A 13,461-nucleotide genomic window follows, 5' to 3' on the forward strand; every position below is an offset into this window, starting at 1 on the left:
CCGCAATAGCTGGATCTCAAATGTCATCTGTACTGACATCTGCCAGGGTCACTTGTGACACGGGATGAACTGTTTTTCTTCTGCTTCTTTTCTTGAAGCACAGGACTGGATTTTTGGCTGCCACTGAACAAGCAGAACTCTGTTGGACTTCACTTCTGTTAAGTACATGGTAGTAGATAATTTCCTTTAACTGTTCTTAACCTAAGTATTAGCAAGCAATCCAGCTCCTGCTGAAATTGACTGGAGAAGTCCAATTACTTTTAAAGGTTCAGGATTCAGTCCTAGCTGAGTTTTAATTCCATGTAGCTCACTAATCCACAAATAACTTAAGGCAAACTTATTTTAGCTCCATTTAGATCAGTAGGGCTATAGTGCCTTACATACAACTTGAGTATAATTGGGAGATGAAATCAGTTGTTGCAATAACTAAATATTAGTTATTATTGCAAACCACTGTTAAATCAAAGATCAGCTTTTTAAAAGTATTTTGGATGTCACAGAAAAACTTAGATTTCATCAATACAAACTCCAATATGCTCCAACTGTAACTAATACCTTAAACATTATATGGAAGTTACAGTTACTAAGTTACAAAGGAAACTTGCTCTCAAATAATAGGCCTAGTACCCAGTGGTGGAGCTTCATGCTCGGCACCAGGGGGGCGGCGTGAGTCCTGGGGGCATGCAGGGGCATGGTGCCCAGTGTGGCTGGTGGGGGGCAGCCGTGATGGCACCCCACCGGGATCACGGAGCAGTCGCCCCCGCACTCCTCTTCCTCCACCACTGCTAGTACTGTTTTACACTGCTGCTGCTTATTTGCAGGGGAGAATTTGACCAGAGGTTTCACATCAGGGTGTAGAAGAAAACAGTAAGTAACTGCAGCCACACTTTTCTGTAGTTGCAGGCAGATAAAAGGAAAATACGTTAAGAGCCACATTTGCATGTGGGGTGAAGTCCCAGGGGGGCATCCCCAAAGAATCTCATGTACTGTAAAAAAAAATGGGGCTGCCCTGTTAAGATGTGAAGGTTTGGCTATAGGTGCTGGGGTAAGCAAGTGTATATATCACTCCAGCCCGTCTGCTGGTGGTGTCACTAAGGGTGAAGTTGCAAGGGATGCCCTATGACCTGCGTCAAATCGGAGCAGCCCCCAAGTTGGAGGAGTGGTCTGGCCCCAGCCCCTGTCTGAGCACCGGACAGGAGCCACTCCTCCCAGATACTTTTAACAGGATACACTTTTACCTGTGGAGGGGCAGGCAGAGGCTAAACCTCCCCTCCAACCAAGACCTATGCTTACCCAGTGCCTTACAAAGTTGTGACGATTGCTATGAGGAAGGCAAAAACCAAACGGCTGGTGCCAATCTGCCAGATGGGGAAAATTGCTGCCTGGCCCCAAAATATGGTGACCAACATCATCCATAGCAAGGTTGTACCATCTGCAACATCCATAATCTGAGGGAGTGTGGGTAGGAGAACCGGCACAGCGAAAAAAGAGGCCAAGATTCTGGCAAGCCCGGAATTTATCCTGGTCCTGGGTTGTGGGGCCAAGTACCACTATTGGGAGTGGTTTCATGCCCAGGGAATGCCCTCCAATTCCTGGCACCATTTGGCGGTGGGGGATGATCTGGCCTGCAGTATGCCAGTTCACAAGGCAGGCCTGGGGCCCACCCGCAAAGCTGCCCACCCAAGAAGGGATAAACGGGTATAGCCTGCAGAGACATTAGCACTCTGCTGGTTGTGAGTGCTAGCAAGTCAGGAGTCTTCTAGGTTTAGTCAAAACATGCAAGAAATGTGACCATCAGAAGGCAAGCTCTAGAGAGGTAATGTAATGGAGAAAGTAATAAATCAGGATATGTCCCTGGTTCAGTTCTCATCCCTGCCATGAACAGACTAGTTGGCCTTAAGCAGCAAGTCATTCATTCTGTTTCAACCTCTCAGTCTTAATGTTAGGACAATCATTCTGCTTGCAGAGCTGTGAGGATTACACCAGGATAATGTACATGAAGCACTTTGAATAAAGAAACTGTGTTATATAAATGCTTATTGCATCCCTCTCGGTACCAACACTACATAGTTCCAGCAAAACATTTAATCTGCATGCAATGCTAACTGCAAGGAACCCAGAGCTATTTCCCAAAAGGACCAAGCTAAATTGAATTCCACTATAACATCTAGCACAACTTACTCCATGGCCGCATGTCATTCCACTGTGTGTTTCCATGCCTCAATTAAGCATTTTTGCAGTCCCTGGTAGTGTACACTGTAATGATGTCAGGACATGAGGTAAGCTGTACTGGATATTACAGACCGGGAGGAGAAAACTTAATATGGACCTGGTGCTGCCGCAACAGCCACCCCCTTGTCTTCCTTGTAATGTTTAGTTTTGTCTTGAATTCAGAGTGGTAGTAAAATGGCATTTGAGAGTTCTAGTACAACAGAGCTCTGGGAACACCAGAAAACCAAACATTTACTTACATCACTGTGGGGGGGCTGGTGTCCATTGGAACTGGAAGGGCAGAAGGCAGGGAGCCCAACGGTACGTGGAACCAGAGCCAATGACTTTTGTCCTTATGCTTCTTCCTTGCTGAGTTCTACAAAACCTAACTTCCGTTTGCACAATGATTTCAAGTGATTTCAAATCACAGGTCTGAGTGGTCCCCACACACACTGCCCATCCTGCCACTTTCCCCATGAAAACCTGGTGTTTACTGCTGAATATTCAGTATTCAGTTAGCCACTGCCAGGCACCAGAAATGCAAAGATTTCAGCTACTGGCCTCAAAGAGTTTCATTTCCAGCTCACAACAGCGGCTCTTGTGAAACATCTGATAACTCCAGGCAGCACTGCTGGGTCTCAATGTGTCATGGGAAGAAATCCTGTTTTAGTGAGATTTCCACATGACAGGGAGAAGAAGGAGATACCAGATAAATTGGTGATTGCACAATAATTGCACGTTGCACAATGATTTCCTGTGCTTGTTCAGTTCAGACATAAGGTTGCCCCTCTGCTCTCAGGTTTAAAGTTGTCTGCTGCCTGGTATTGAGGATAAGATAATTAGACAAGCAACATTATGGGAATCACCACAAGGTTCTAGGCTTTTGAGTAACTAGATCAGTTGATAGATGGCCATAGCACCGCTATCTGTGTTCCCTTCCTTGTTGGGAGAGACCATTCACTGCTATGTGAAGTGGGGAAATGGTTGCCAGTGGGGTGTGATTGAAGAGGCAAAGTTGATGAAGCAGAAGCAAAGCAGATGCCCTGCGTCTACAAAGAGATATTATCTCTGAAGGAAAACCATAAGTGGGAGTTCACCCATACTCATTTGGCCCCAAATACTGCCTGGAATTGATGCAGCCTGAGTAGCTTAATCAATGGAACAAATTGTGCTCCCAGTCACCCACACATGTAATCCCAAGTAAATAAGACTGTCCACTGTGAGTAAGAGAGAAGAATTTATCTTACTGGGTGTGAGTTTTATTGGCAGACAATCCCATTGGGTAAGGCAAGTCAGGAGAATATCTTAAGCATGCTTGGGGTGGTTTCTAGAATAAACAAGGAATCTAAAAGGAAAATGACTTTTTTTAAAGAGTCCTCTGACTGTCCTGTCTGAAGCCCAAGAATTTGTTTTTTTTAAAGCAATTTATTAAGTTTTACAATAAAAATAAACATAATAAGCAATGTAACATTGATCTTGACATATTTTCACATTTTCTTTAGACTTCCTCACATCTCCCGCTCCCATTTTCATCGTTATAACGTTTTGTCAGCAATTTATCATCTTATTTAAAATTCTTATATCCCTTATATTTCATAATCTTATAGTTCTCAAAAGGAGCTAAGTTTCACAATCTTACTTATTTTCTTAAAAACTTCTAAATTTAGTGGTGCTCAGTTATTTTGATCTAGCGTCTTGTTTAGCATTCACTCAAATTACAATACTTTTGTAAATAGTTCTTAAATTTCTTCCAGTCCTCCTCAATCCTCTCTTCTCCCAGGTCACGGATTCTGCCGGTCATTTCAGCCAGTTCCATATAGTCTATCAGTTGTATCTGCCATTCTTCCAGTGTGGGTAGATCTTGAGTTTTCCAATGTTTTGCGAGAAGTATCCTTGCTGCTGTTGTTGCATACATAAAAAATGTCTGGTCCTTCTTTGCCACCCCTTGGCCGACAATACCCAAAAGGAAGGCCTCTGGTTTCTTAGTGAAGGTATATTTGAGTACCTTTTTCAGTTCATTATAAATCATTTCCCAGAACGCCTTCACTTTAGGGCAAGTCCACCAGAGGTGGAAGAACGTTCCCTCACACTCTTTGCATTTCCAACACTTATTATCAGACAGGTGGTAAATTTTAGCAAGTTTGACTGGGGTCATATACCATCTATAAATCATTTTCATTACATTTTCTTTCAGAGCGTTACATGCAGTAAATTTCAATCCATTGTTCCACAACCTCTCCCAGTCCTCAAACATGATATTATGCCCAATGTCCTGTGCCCACCTTATCATAGCCGATTTAACCGTTTCATCTTGTGTATTCCATTTCAACAGCAAGTTATACATCCTTGAAAGTACCTTAATCTTTGGTTCTAACAATTCTGTTTCTAATTTCGATTTCTCCACCTGGAACCCTAGTTTTTTATCATTTTTAAAAACTTCTTTAATCTGAGCGTAATGTAACCAATCTCGCACTTTGTCTTTCATTTTCTCCAAACTCTGCAATTTCCAATTGTCTCCATCCTTTTCTAGTATTTCCCAATATTTTGGCCATTTAGCCTCCATATTGGGTCTTTTTCGGGCCTTGGCTTCCAAAGGTGAAAGCCACCTTGGTGTCTTATTTTCCAGCAAGTCTTTATATTTTATCCAGACATTAAACAATGATTTTCTGACAATATGGTTCTTAAAGGCCTTATTTGCTTTAACCTTGTCATACCATAAATATGCATGCCATCCAAAAGCATTGTTAAACCCTTCCAGATCCAGCACATCAGTGTCCTCAAGAAGTAGCCAGTCTTTTAGCCAGCAGAACGCTGCGGCTTCATAATACAACTTTAAGTCTGGCAGGGCAAAGCCCCCTCTTTGTTTTGCATCAGTTAATATCTTAAACTTAATTCTGGGCTTTTTGCCCTGCCAGACAAACTTAGAAATGTCTCTCTGCCACTTCTGAAAGCACCCCGTTTTGTCCAAGACCTGAAGTGTTTGAAATAAAAACAACATCCTTGGCAATACATTCATCTTGATAGCAGCAATTCGGCCTAACAAAGAAAGTTTCAATTTTGACCAACTATCTAAGTCTCTCTTAATTTCTGTCCAGCATTTTTCATAATTGTCCTTAAATAGACTTAGATTTTTTGCTGTTATGTTTACCCCTAGGTATTTTACTTTTTTAACCACATTAAGTTCCGTCTCATTCTGAAACCGTTCTGACTCTGTATCAGTCAAGTTTTTCCCCAAAACCTTAGTTTTCTGTTTATTTAGTTTAAATCCAGCCACCCGACCAAAGTCATTAATCAGTTGTAATACTCTTTTCGTACTGGGCTCTGGCTTCTGCAAGGTCAAAACCAGGTCATCTGCAAAAGCTTTTAATTTATATTGTTTCTGACCGACCTGAATTCCTTCCACCAGCCGATCCTCTCTAATCATGTTCAATAGCACTTCCAGAACCGAAATAAATAACAAAGGGGAAATAGGGCAACCTTGTCGTGTCCCTTTTTCAATTTTAAACTCTTCTGTAACCACATTATTAACTATCAGTTTAGCTTTCTGTTCTGAGTATATCGCCCCGATCCCATTCTCAAAACCCCGTCCCACTCCCATCTCTTTTAAATTTCCCATCATAAATTTCCAGGAGATATTGTCAAAGGCCTTCTCCGCGTCTATAAAGATTAAAACTGCTTTTGTATTTATGTCTGTTTGCAAAAGTTCCAAAATGTCAATAATGTTCCTTGTATTAGCAAACAGATATCTTCCTGGGAGAAAGCCGGCCTGGTCCTTATGAATTACTTCATTTAAAACTTTTTTAAATCTATTTGCCAAAATGTCTGCAAATATTTTGTAATCCACATTTAAAAGAGAGATGGGACGGTAGTTCTTAAGTTGTGTCTTTTCAGCTTCCGACTTTGGTATTAATGTGATAAACGCTTCCTTCCACGACTCCGGTGCCCTCCTCCCCTCCATAATTTCATTGCTGACCTCCATCAAAGGTTGTATCAAATAGTCTTTTAATGTCTTATAGTACTTGGAGGTCAGCCCATCTGGTCCTGGAGATTTGCCAAGTTGCATGTTCTGGATGGCTTGTTCGATCTCCTGTCGTGTTATTTTAGAATTCAGGATTGTCCTATTTTCTTGTGACAATTTAGATAGTCCGTTTTTTACCAAAAATTGTTTAATCTCAGCATCATCTTGCGGCCCTTGGGTGTATAATTTTTTGAAATATCTCTGGAAACACTTTCTGATGTCCACTGGATTCTGAATGTTTTTTCCATCAACCTCTAAGTTTGTAACAGTATTTAATCTTTGTCTTCTCTTCAGCTGCCAAGCTAGCAGTTTTCCACATTTATTCGCCGACTCAAACGTTTTTTGTTTCATTAATTTAACCTTCCATTCAATTTCCTGATTTATCAATTTAGAATATTGTGTTTGATAAAGTTTAATTTCTCTCAGAGTTGGCTGTGACTTCGGATTCACTCTTAATTTTTTCTCTAATTCTTTTATTTTATCCAAAATCTTATCTTTTTTCTCATTTTGTGTTCTTTTCTTTACTGCATTCTGTTGTATCAAGAATCCCCTCATTACAGCTTTGCTTGCGTCCCAGATTATTCTTTTTTCCACCATATTATTCATATTTATCTCAAAATAGTCCTTCAAAACTTTTTGGGCCTTCTTGGTAATTTCCTGATCTCTAAACAAATTGTCATTCATCTTCCATCTAAAGGATCCAGTTGGTAATAGTGTCATATCCATCTTTACTGCATTATGGTCGGAGCAGGTCTTTGGGCAGATTTCCACTTTTCTGACCTTAGGTGCCAGGCCTCTAGAAATCCATATTTGGTCGATTCTTGTCCAGGTCAGTTGGGCTTCAGAAAAGAATGTTCCCTCTCTTCCTAGTGGGTTCTTTGTCCTCCAAATGTCAATCAAATCCATATTGTCAGTCATTTCAAAAAAGGTTTTAGGTAGTCTGCCGTCTTTTGTAACATTTTGACTTTGTGACTTGTCCATGTTAGTTGATACGACCCCATTCATATCTCCCATCATTATGATGTTGTTGTAGTCTAGATAGTCCAGCATTGTCTCCTGCAACTTCTTGTAAAATTCCGATTTCCCTTCATTAGGTGCATAGATTCCTAATATCAACAGTTTCTCTCCTTGATATTGTATCTCAATAGCCAAAATTCTTCCATGTTCATCTTTAAATAGGAATTTAGGTGACAGGCTCTCTTTTGCATATATCACCACACCTCTCTTCTTCACTTTGTCGGACGATACAAATTCCTGGCCCAATCTTTTATTTATTAACACTTTTCTGTGGAGCCTCGTCACATGTGTTTCTTGTAAACAAATAATGTCCAATTGTTCTTTTTTTAATATATGAAATATTTTCTTCCTTTTTTCCAGAATGTTACAACCATTAATATTCCAGCTCAACAGTTGCAGAGACATCCTGGACTATCTGGTTATTTTTCAAGGGGTGGTATCTTCTCAGGGTCTTCAGGTTCCACAGATGCTGATGTTGGTACTGGCGTTGCCTCAGGCCCAGAAGGTAATTCAATTCCTTTTTGAAGGTCCTCTCCGTATGTAGTCAAGAATTTGTCTCTCTCTTCCGGTGTTCTCACTTTAACCTTTCTCCCTCTAAAGGTAAAAGATATTCCTTGGGGAAATTCCCACCTGAATGGAATTGCGTTGCTCCTTAGTAGTTTAACAAGTTCAGAATAGGCGGCTCTAAGATCAAGCAGTAGTCTTGGGATATCTTTATAAATTTCAATTCTTCTATCCAAAACCTCCAGTGATTTTACAAAATGTAGTCCCAAAATCTTATCCCTTTCCTCCTTTGATCTCAATGTTATCAAACAGTCTCTGGGCCTCTCCTTCTTTATAAATCTTCCAAGTCTGAAAGCTGACACAATTTTAAAGTCCTTTTCTTCCAAGTTCCAGAACTTGGAGAATTCTTTGGTCAAAAACTCAGTTAGATGCCCTTCTTCTGCCTCTTGTAGTGATCTAATCCTTAAGTTGTTCTCACGGTTTCGCAGTTCTATCATAGAGAGATAAATCTGGTGTTCCCCGACTTGTTTAGTGAGTGGTCTTACCTCTTGCTCTAAATTTTCAAATTTTTGTCTGGTGTCCTCAGCCAATTTCCGATTTTCTGCTGAGGCCTCCGTTAACTGTCCAATTGCTAGTGCATTCTGTGCCACTTGTGTGGTTAATTTATTTAGACATTCTGTGTTTTTATCAATCTTTGCTGATTGCGCATCTGCTTTCTTGTCCAAAGCTTCCAATTTTTCAAAAATTTTGTCTAGAACAGAAACAGATGCTCCTGAGGCCATATCTTCCAATTGTAACTGCTCTGCTTCGCCCTCTCCCTCCACTTCTGAGGGCAAAGTAGGCACAGATGATCTACGTGTCTGTGAGGCTGAGGTTAGAGTTGTTAAAGTTGTTTGTTTAGCTCTCCCTCTTTTTCTTGTGCCACTCATTCCAACGTTATCTATCAGTCAAGGTCACACTGAGTTATTCCCATGGGAATGGAAAGGTCCAGAGCAAGCAAACAGCAAGGGAATCGAAAGTAAAAAGTACATGTAAAGTCACTGTTTTAATCCAATCCTCTAGAGGGAGCTTAATCTGTCTTTCAGAGTCTAATTTAATGTCCAAGAACCTTCAAATACAAATGTTTAGCAGAGTTTATAAATGGTCACTTTATTGCAGACAGTGCTTATTTATCTCCAAAAAGAATGTTTCAAATTTAAAAGGTCTCAATACCCTCAGATTGTTTCAAGTTCCAATATACAGTATCCAAATCTGCAGTGCTGACAGCTCCCTTAGTGCTCAGGCAGCTCCTGACTCTGGGTTTCACCTTCTAATTTGTAATCCAATAAAAGGAGGAAAGTCAAATGCAAATAAAAATCCCAAATCTTTAGCTTAAAGTCTTTACTTTAAAATGGTTCAATAGATGCTTAGATCTGTAAAACTTAGAGTCTTTCTTTCAGCCTCCACTCCTCCAGCTGATTGCTTTTTTTCAAGTTCAATGGCTGCGGAAGACGGACTTCCTGCTTCCACGTCTCTCCGCTTTCAGCCAAGTTCAAACCAATTTAAGTTTTTCTTTCAAAGTCTCAAATTCAAGTGACTCAGTCTTTTACTCACAAGTTAGTTGCTTTTTCGTCCGGATCCGTAATTTAGCAGGAAAAGGGATCAGCGCTCACCGACAGTAGCAGCGCGGCTTCACTCCTCAGGCTGAGAAACAGCTCACAGCGCCGCAACCCCCCTCCGTGCTCCGGAGCCCCTTACGGGGTTCCTTCTGCACTTGGAGGGTCGCTCAAGGCGCCCACCGAGCCTCAAGACCCCAGGCTCTTGCCGCCTGGGGTTTTCCAGAGTGGGTCTCCGCTTCGCCGTAGCGGACGACCCGTTGCCTGCGGAGCCTCCTCTCCCGTTCAGAAGAGGACCGCCATTGCCGTTCGCGCCGCCCCCGGAAGTCCTGAAGCCCAAGAATTTGTAACCAGATGAAAAGGAGGGCATTTGACCCCATTAAGGGTCAGGAAATGTAACTAAAAGGCAGTTAAATGTTTGGGTTAAACATTACCATTAAGCAAAGATACAGAAGGTTACTTATTTTTAATCTCCATTGGCTTATTAAAATCCCAGTTGAAAACCAGAGCACACACTACTGACTTTCTAAAACAGGGAGGAAAATTTGATGTCTAGCAGCCCATAGCATTTTCCCTCTTAATGCTTTTGGTGTGGTGTAAAGATTTATGGGATCTCCTTGACTTGACAGACCCAAACCAAGATGGTCGAGCTTGTGAATATCAAAACATTACATTGGGTTTAAATCTAAGGACAATGAGTTAGCATAATGTCAGCAGAAGAATGCAAAAGTCAGGTCACAGATGTGATTTTTAAAAGGCAAAGATTCATTATTGTGAGTTGAACCCATACCTATGTGAAAAATGTAATTTAAGAATCAGATTATTAATCATTTCTAAAATAGTATTCACTGTGGAAGAGCTTTCCAATTCTAGTTTTGTCCATTGATTTCTCCATTAAATCTTTGCAGGAGGCTAGACATTTGACAAAGTTCGCCCAGTGAGCATCACTGCTGGGCAGCCCATCTTTTTATCCATTGCATCACATCCATCTCACATGAGTGCGAGTGAAGTGAACTGCTGCGTGGCAGGCACAAGGCAAGCTGAGAACTATGGTTCACCTCTGACTTTAGCCATGAACTCACTTGGTGGCCTTAGGCAACCCACTCTTTCTCAGCCAAGCCTCTCACAACAGGAAGATAACAATAGTGACCTGCCTTGCAAGCTGAATCCCTTTCTCTCCCTCTGACAGACGTGTCTAATATGGACTTACCAATATTCATGAATGCTGTTTAAAGACTTTACCTGATATTAGAATTTAATTATTTAGCTGTTTCAACATTATACCAGGAAAGAAACTGTGTTGCTGTTAACAATAAGTTTGCAGGAAAAGTTTTCCAAGGTTGCAATCCTAACCCCATTTAGCTGACAGTAAGCCTTATTAAATGGAACAGAAATTACTTCTGAGGTGGCATGGTTAGGGTTGTCGTGCACATGTGGTATACATGTGCACACTGCAAGGTACACATGTAGAAAAATATCAAGCCATTTCATATCGTAAATTTCTCCAAAATGAATGGTTTTGTATATTAGGAAACATGTGAAAAACAAGGGAAATTAAGATTAGCATCATGGGTTCTTTAGAAAATATTTCTATATTGCTAATCTCTATGATTCCTTTTGGGGTAATGCATGGGTTCTGAACCTCCTAGCCATCTGGTATCCAAGTTGAAAGTCTGGTGTATATATACATGGCCAGATCAGTCTGCTGTTGACTGTATTTATGAATGGAGCTCCATTGTCTGCTAGCCAATCCTCTGGAACGCCCGTCCCCCCTCCCAATTCAGTTCTGGGAGAAAGTGGCTGCATGAACAGACTGTAACATCACCTCTTCCTTTAGGGCTATGATCCACACATGCAGGTGTAGCGTCTGGTAGTCTTTCCACATGCCTTCCCATAAGGCACTTGATGTTTGTATTCAGAGAGTGTAGATGCCACTAACCAAATGTTTTAAATAAATTGTATAAGCAGTATTTCTTTGTGTGGGTAGATGTTCAACTATGCATCTTTTTACAGAAAACTACACAACCAGACAGCAAGGGTTCCATTCTGCAAATGAACGTTTAATCCTGAATATGAATATGTGTGGTATTTCCAGTTTTGGATGATTTTACATGTCTACTTTTGAAGATATTTTGAAGATTATTTTGAATTAGAGCACAGTTGGCAAAAACAACTGGAAATAATTGTGTTAGAACAAATACAATTTTGGAAAGGATTCTGACAATTATTTTACAACCAAATCATGAGGTTCACTTCTCAGTCATTCCCTCACTGGCATGACTTGGGACAAACCACATTCACAGTTCTCTTATTTATTAGATAAAAATAAAAATGATGTGAGGATTGCATTGACAGAAGGCTTATGTCAAACTGAATGACATACTAGGGACTGTATCCAAATTTATAATTAATTAATTAATTGCCACTCAAAGCAATGAATTATAAATGTGTCATACACATTGCTTGGTGGGAGCATTTTCAACAATATTTTCAAAGTAGTCAATGAAGTTCTGAAGTTGATCTGGTTTTGAGTTTATTATGAGAATGCAAAGTAACATGGAAAGAAACTTGAGGAGGAATGCTGCTTGCTTCTCTGTAGCTTTGTGGGCATTCTACCTGCGCAACTCATAAGCTTGTATATTACTTTTGAAATGAACTGGACCAGTTGACCAGCTGTTGAGCTTTTTAAAGTTTCACCCAAAGTTTGCTTTCTTGCAAAATGTAGGAAAATAGAAAAGTTTTTGAGCTATTTTTAATGACATTCGTCAAAATCTACACTCCTGGCATAGGTTGCCATACACCCACATTTTCACGGACATAAAAAACCCGATTCCCACCCAGACAGTTTCCGACGGCCGATTTCCGTCTGTGTCCGGGAAATCCCGGGCGCAGGGCAACCCTAATTCGCAATGCTTGGGCGGGATTGTGCAAGGCGGGGGTTCTAGGGGAAGCCCCGCAGCTCCTGCCTTGCCAGCACATGGTCTTGGGCTTCATCCCCGGCATCTCCTGGTCCCCAACCCCGCCGAGCCACTGCTGCCAGCCCGTGTCCGCAGCCCCGAGCTCGATGGACCCAATGGTCTGGCTGGGGGCAAGGCGGCCGATCCGCCCGCTCCCCCCCTGTTCTCTCAGCCCTTTTCCCGGACAGGGCAAGGTGTGGGGGGAAAGGGCCCTGGGGGGGTCCGGCTCAGGTGCCACCATGTCTTGCTGTGTCCCGCTGCTTCAGGTTGTGCTCTGCCCCCCCCCCACCTGGGCGGCTTTGATGCTGGAGATCCCTCGGGCGGGGCTGCAGGCGGCGATCTGGCCAGGGTGCCCCCCCCCGGCCCCCCAACTCGGCTCGCCCCTCGCCCGCCAGCCGCGTCTTTTGTTCGCCCTGGAATGCAACTCCCCACGACGTCACCCGCCGGCCCGGGCCAATCAGCGAGCGGCTGGCCGTTCCAAAGGGGTGTCCCGGCGGCCCCTCCCCGCCCCCCCCCCGCGCGGGGTCTCCGGCGCCCGGACCTCCATATAAGCCGGCCGGGACCCAGCGCGCTGCCCTTCTCGCCAGCTGCAAGGTCGCAAAGGAGCAAGAGGCAGCCAGAGCGGGAAGAGGGGCGAGCAGCAAGGTGCCCCCCCCCCAGCGCGCAAGGAAGAGGCGCTTTCCCTGAGGTCCGCTCGGCTTCCCCCCACCAGATCGCGAAGATGCCCGGCCGCCCGTCCCGCCGGCTGCTTCTGGTGCTGCTGAGCCTCTCCTTGGGGGCCGGAGTCCAGGGCGCCAAGGTCCCGGCCGAGAAGACCCGCAGGCAAGCCCAGCACATCGTCCAGCCCCCGGTGCCGGCCGGCCAGAGCAAGCGTGAGTGCTCCGAGGGGAGCGAGAGAAAGCGGAGTTCGGGGGCCGGGGGAGAGCCCGCTGCGTGCAGGGAACCCTCCCAATTTGAGGCGGGCCAAGGAGGCAGAAACTCCTCCGAGGGTCTCTCTCTTTTACACCCGTTTCTCCCGAAGGGTTTAAGAAACTCGGGAGAGCACAGGAAGTCTGCCTGGGCCAAATGCGCTCGCAAAGTTCCTTCTCTCATCCGCCTATTGAGCGCTGTAAACTTGCAATCCTGTAACGGATTACCTGGGAGTGAGCTCCAGTGAACT

General features: G+C 43.2%; 1 protein-coding gene across 8 annotated transcripts in view; it reads left to right on the plus strand.

Annotated features, from left to right (window-relative positions):
* The first annotated feature begins 12,954 nt into the window (after nucleotides 1-12,954).
* Nucleotides 12,955-13,461, plus strand: part of FN1 (fibronectin 1) — a 72,600-nt gene continuing 72,093 nt past the window's right edge. For 4 of the 8 annotated variants that reach the window (XM_081015101.1, XM_081015104.1, XM_081015102.1 and 1 more), the window contains exon 1: nucleotides 12,956-13,174. In XM_081015101.1, the coding sequence (XP_080871227.1) occupies nucleotides 13,024-13,174 (151 nt within the window). In that variant the 5' untranslated portion in view covers nucleotides 12,956-13,023. Of the gene's footprint in view, nucleotides 13,175-13,461 lie in introns of all 8 variants that reach the window. The other 4 variants (XM_081015099.1, XM_081015100.1, XM_081015103.1 and 1 more) reach the window with 2 other exon arrangements.

The sequence above is a fragment of the Podarcis pityusensis genome (genome assembly GCF_964106645.2).
Source record: "Podarcis pityusensis genome assembly, chromosome: 1".
Lineage (NCBI taxonomy): Eukaryota > Metazoa > Chordata > Lepidosauria > Squamata > Lacertidae > Podarcis > Podarcis pityusensis.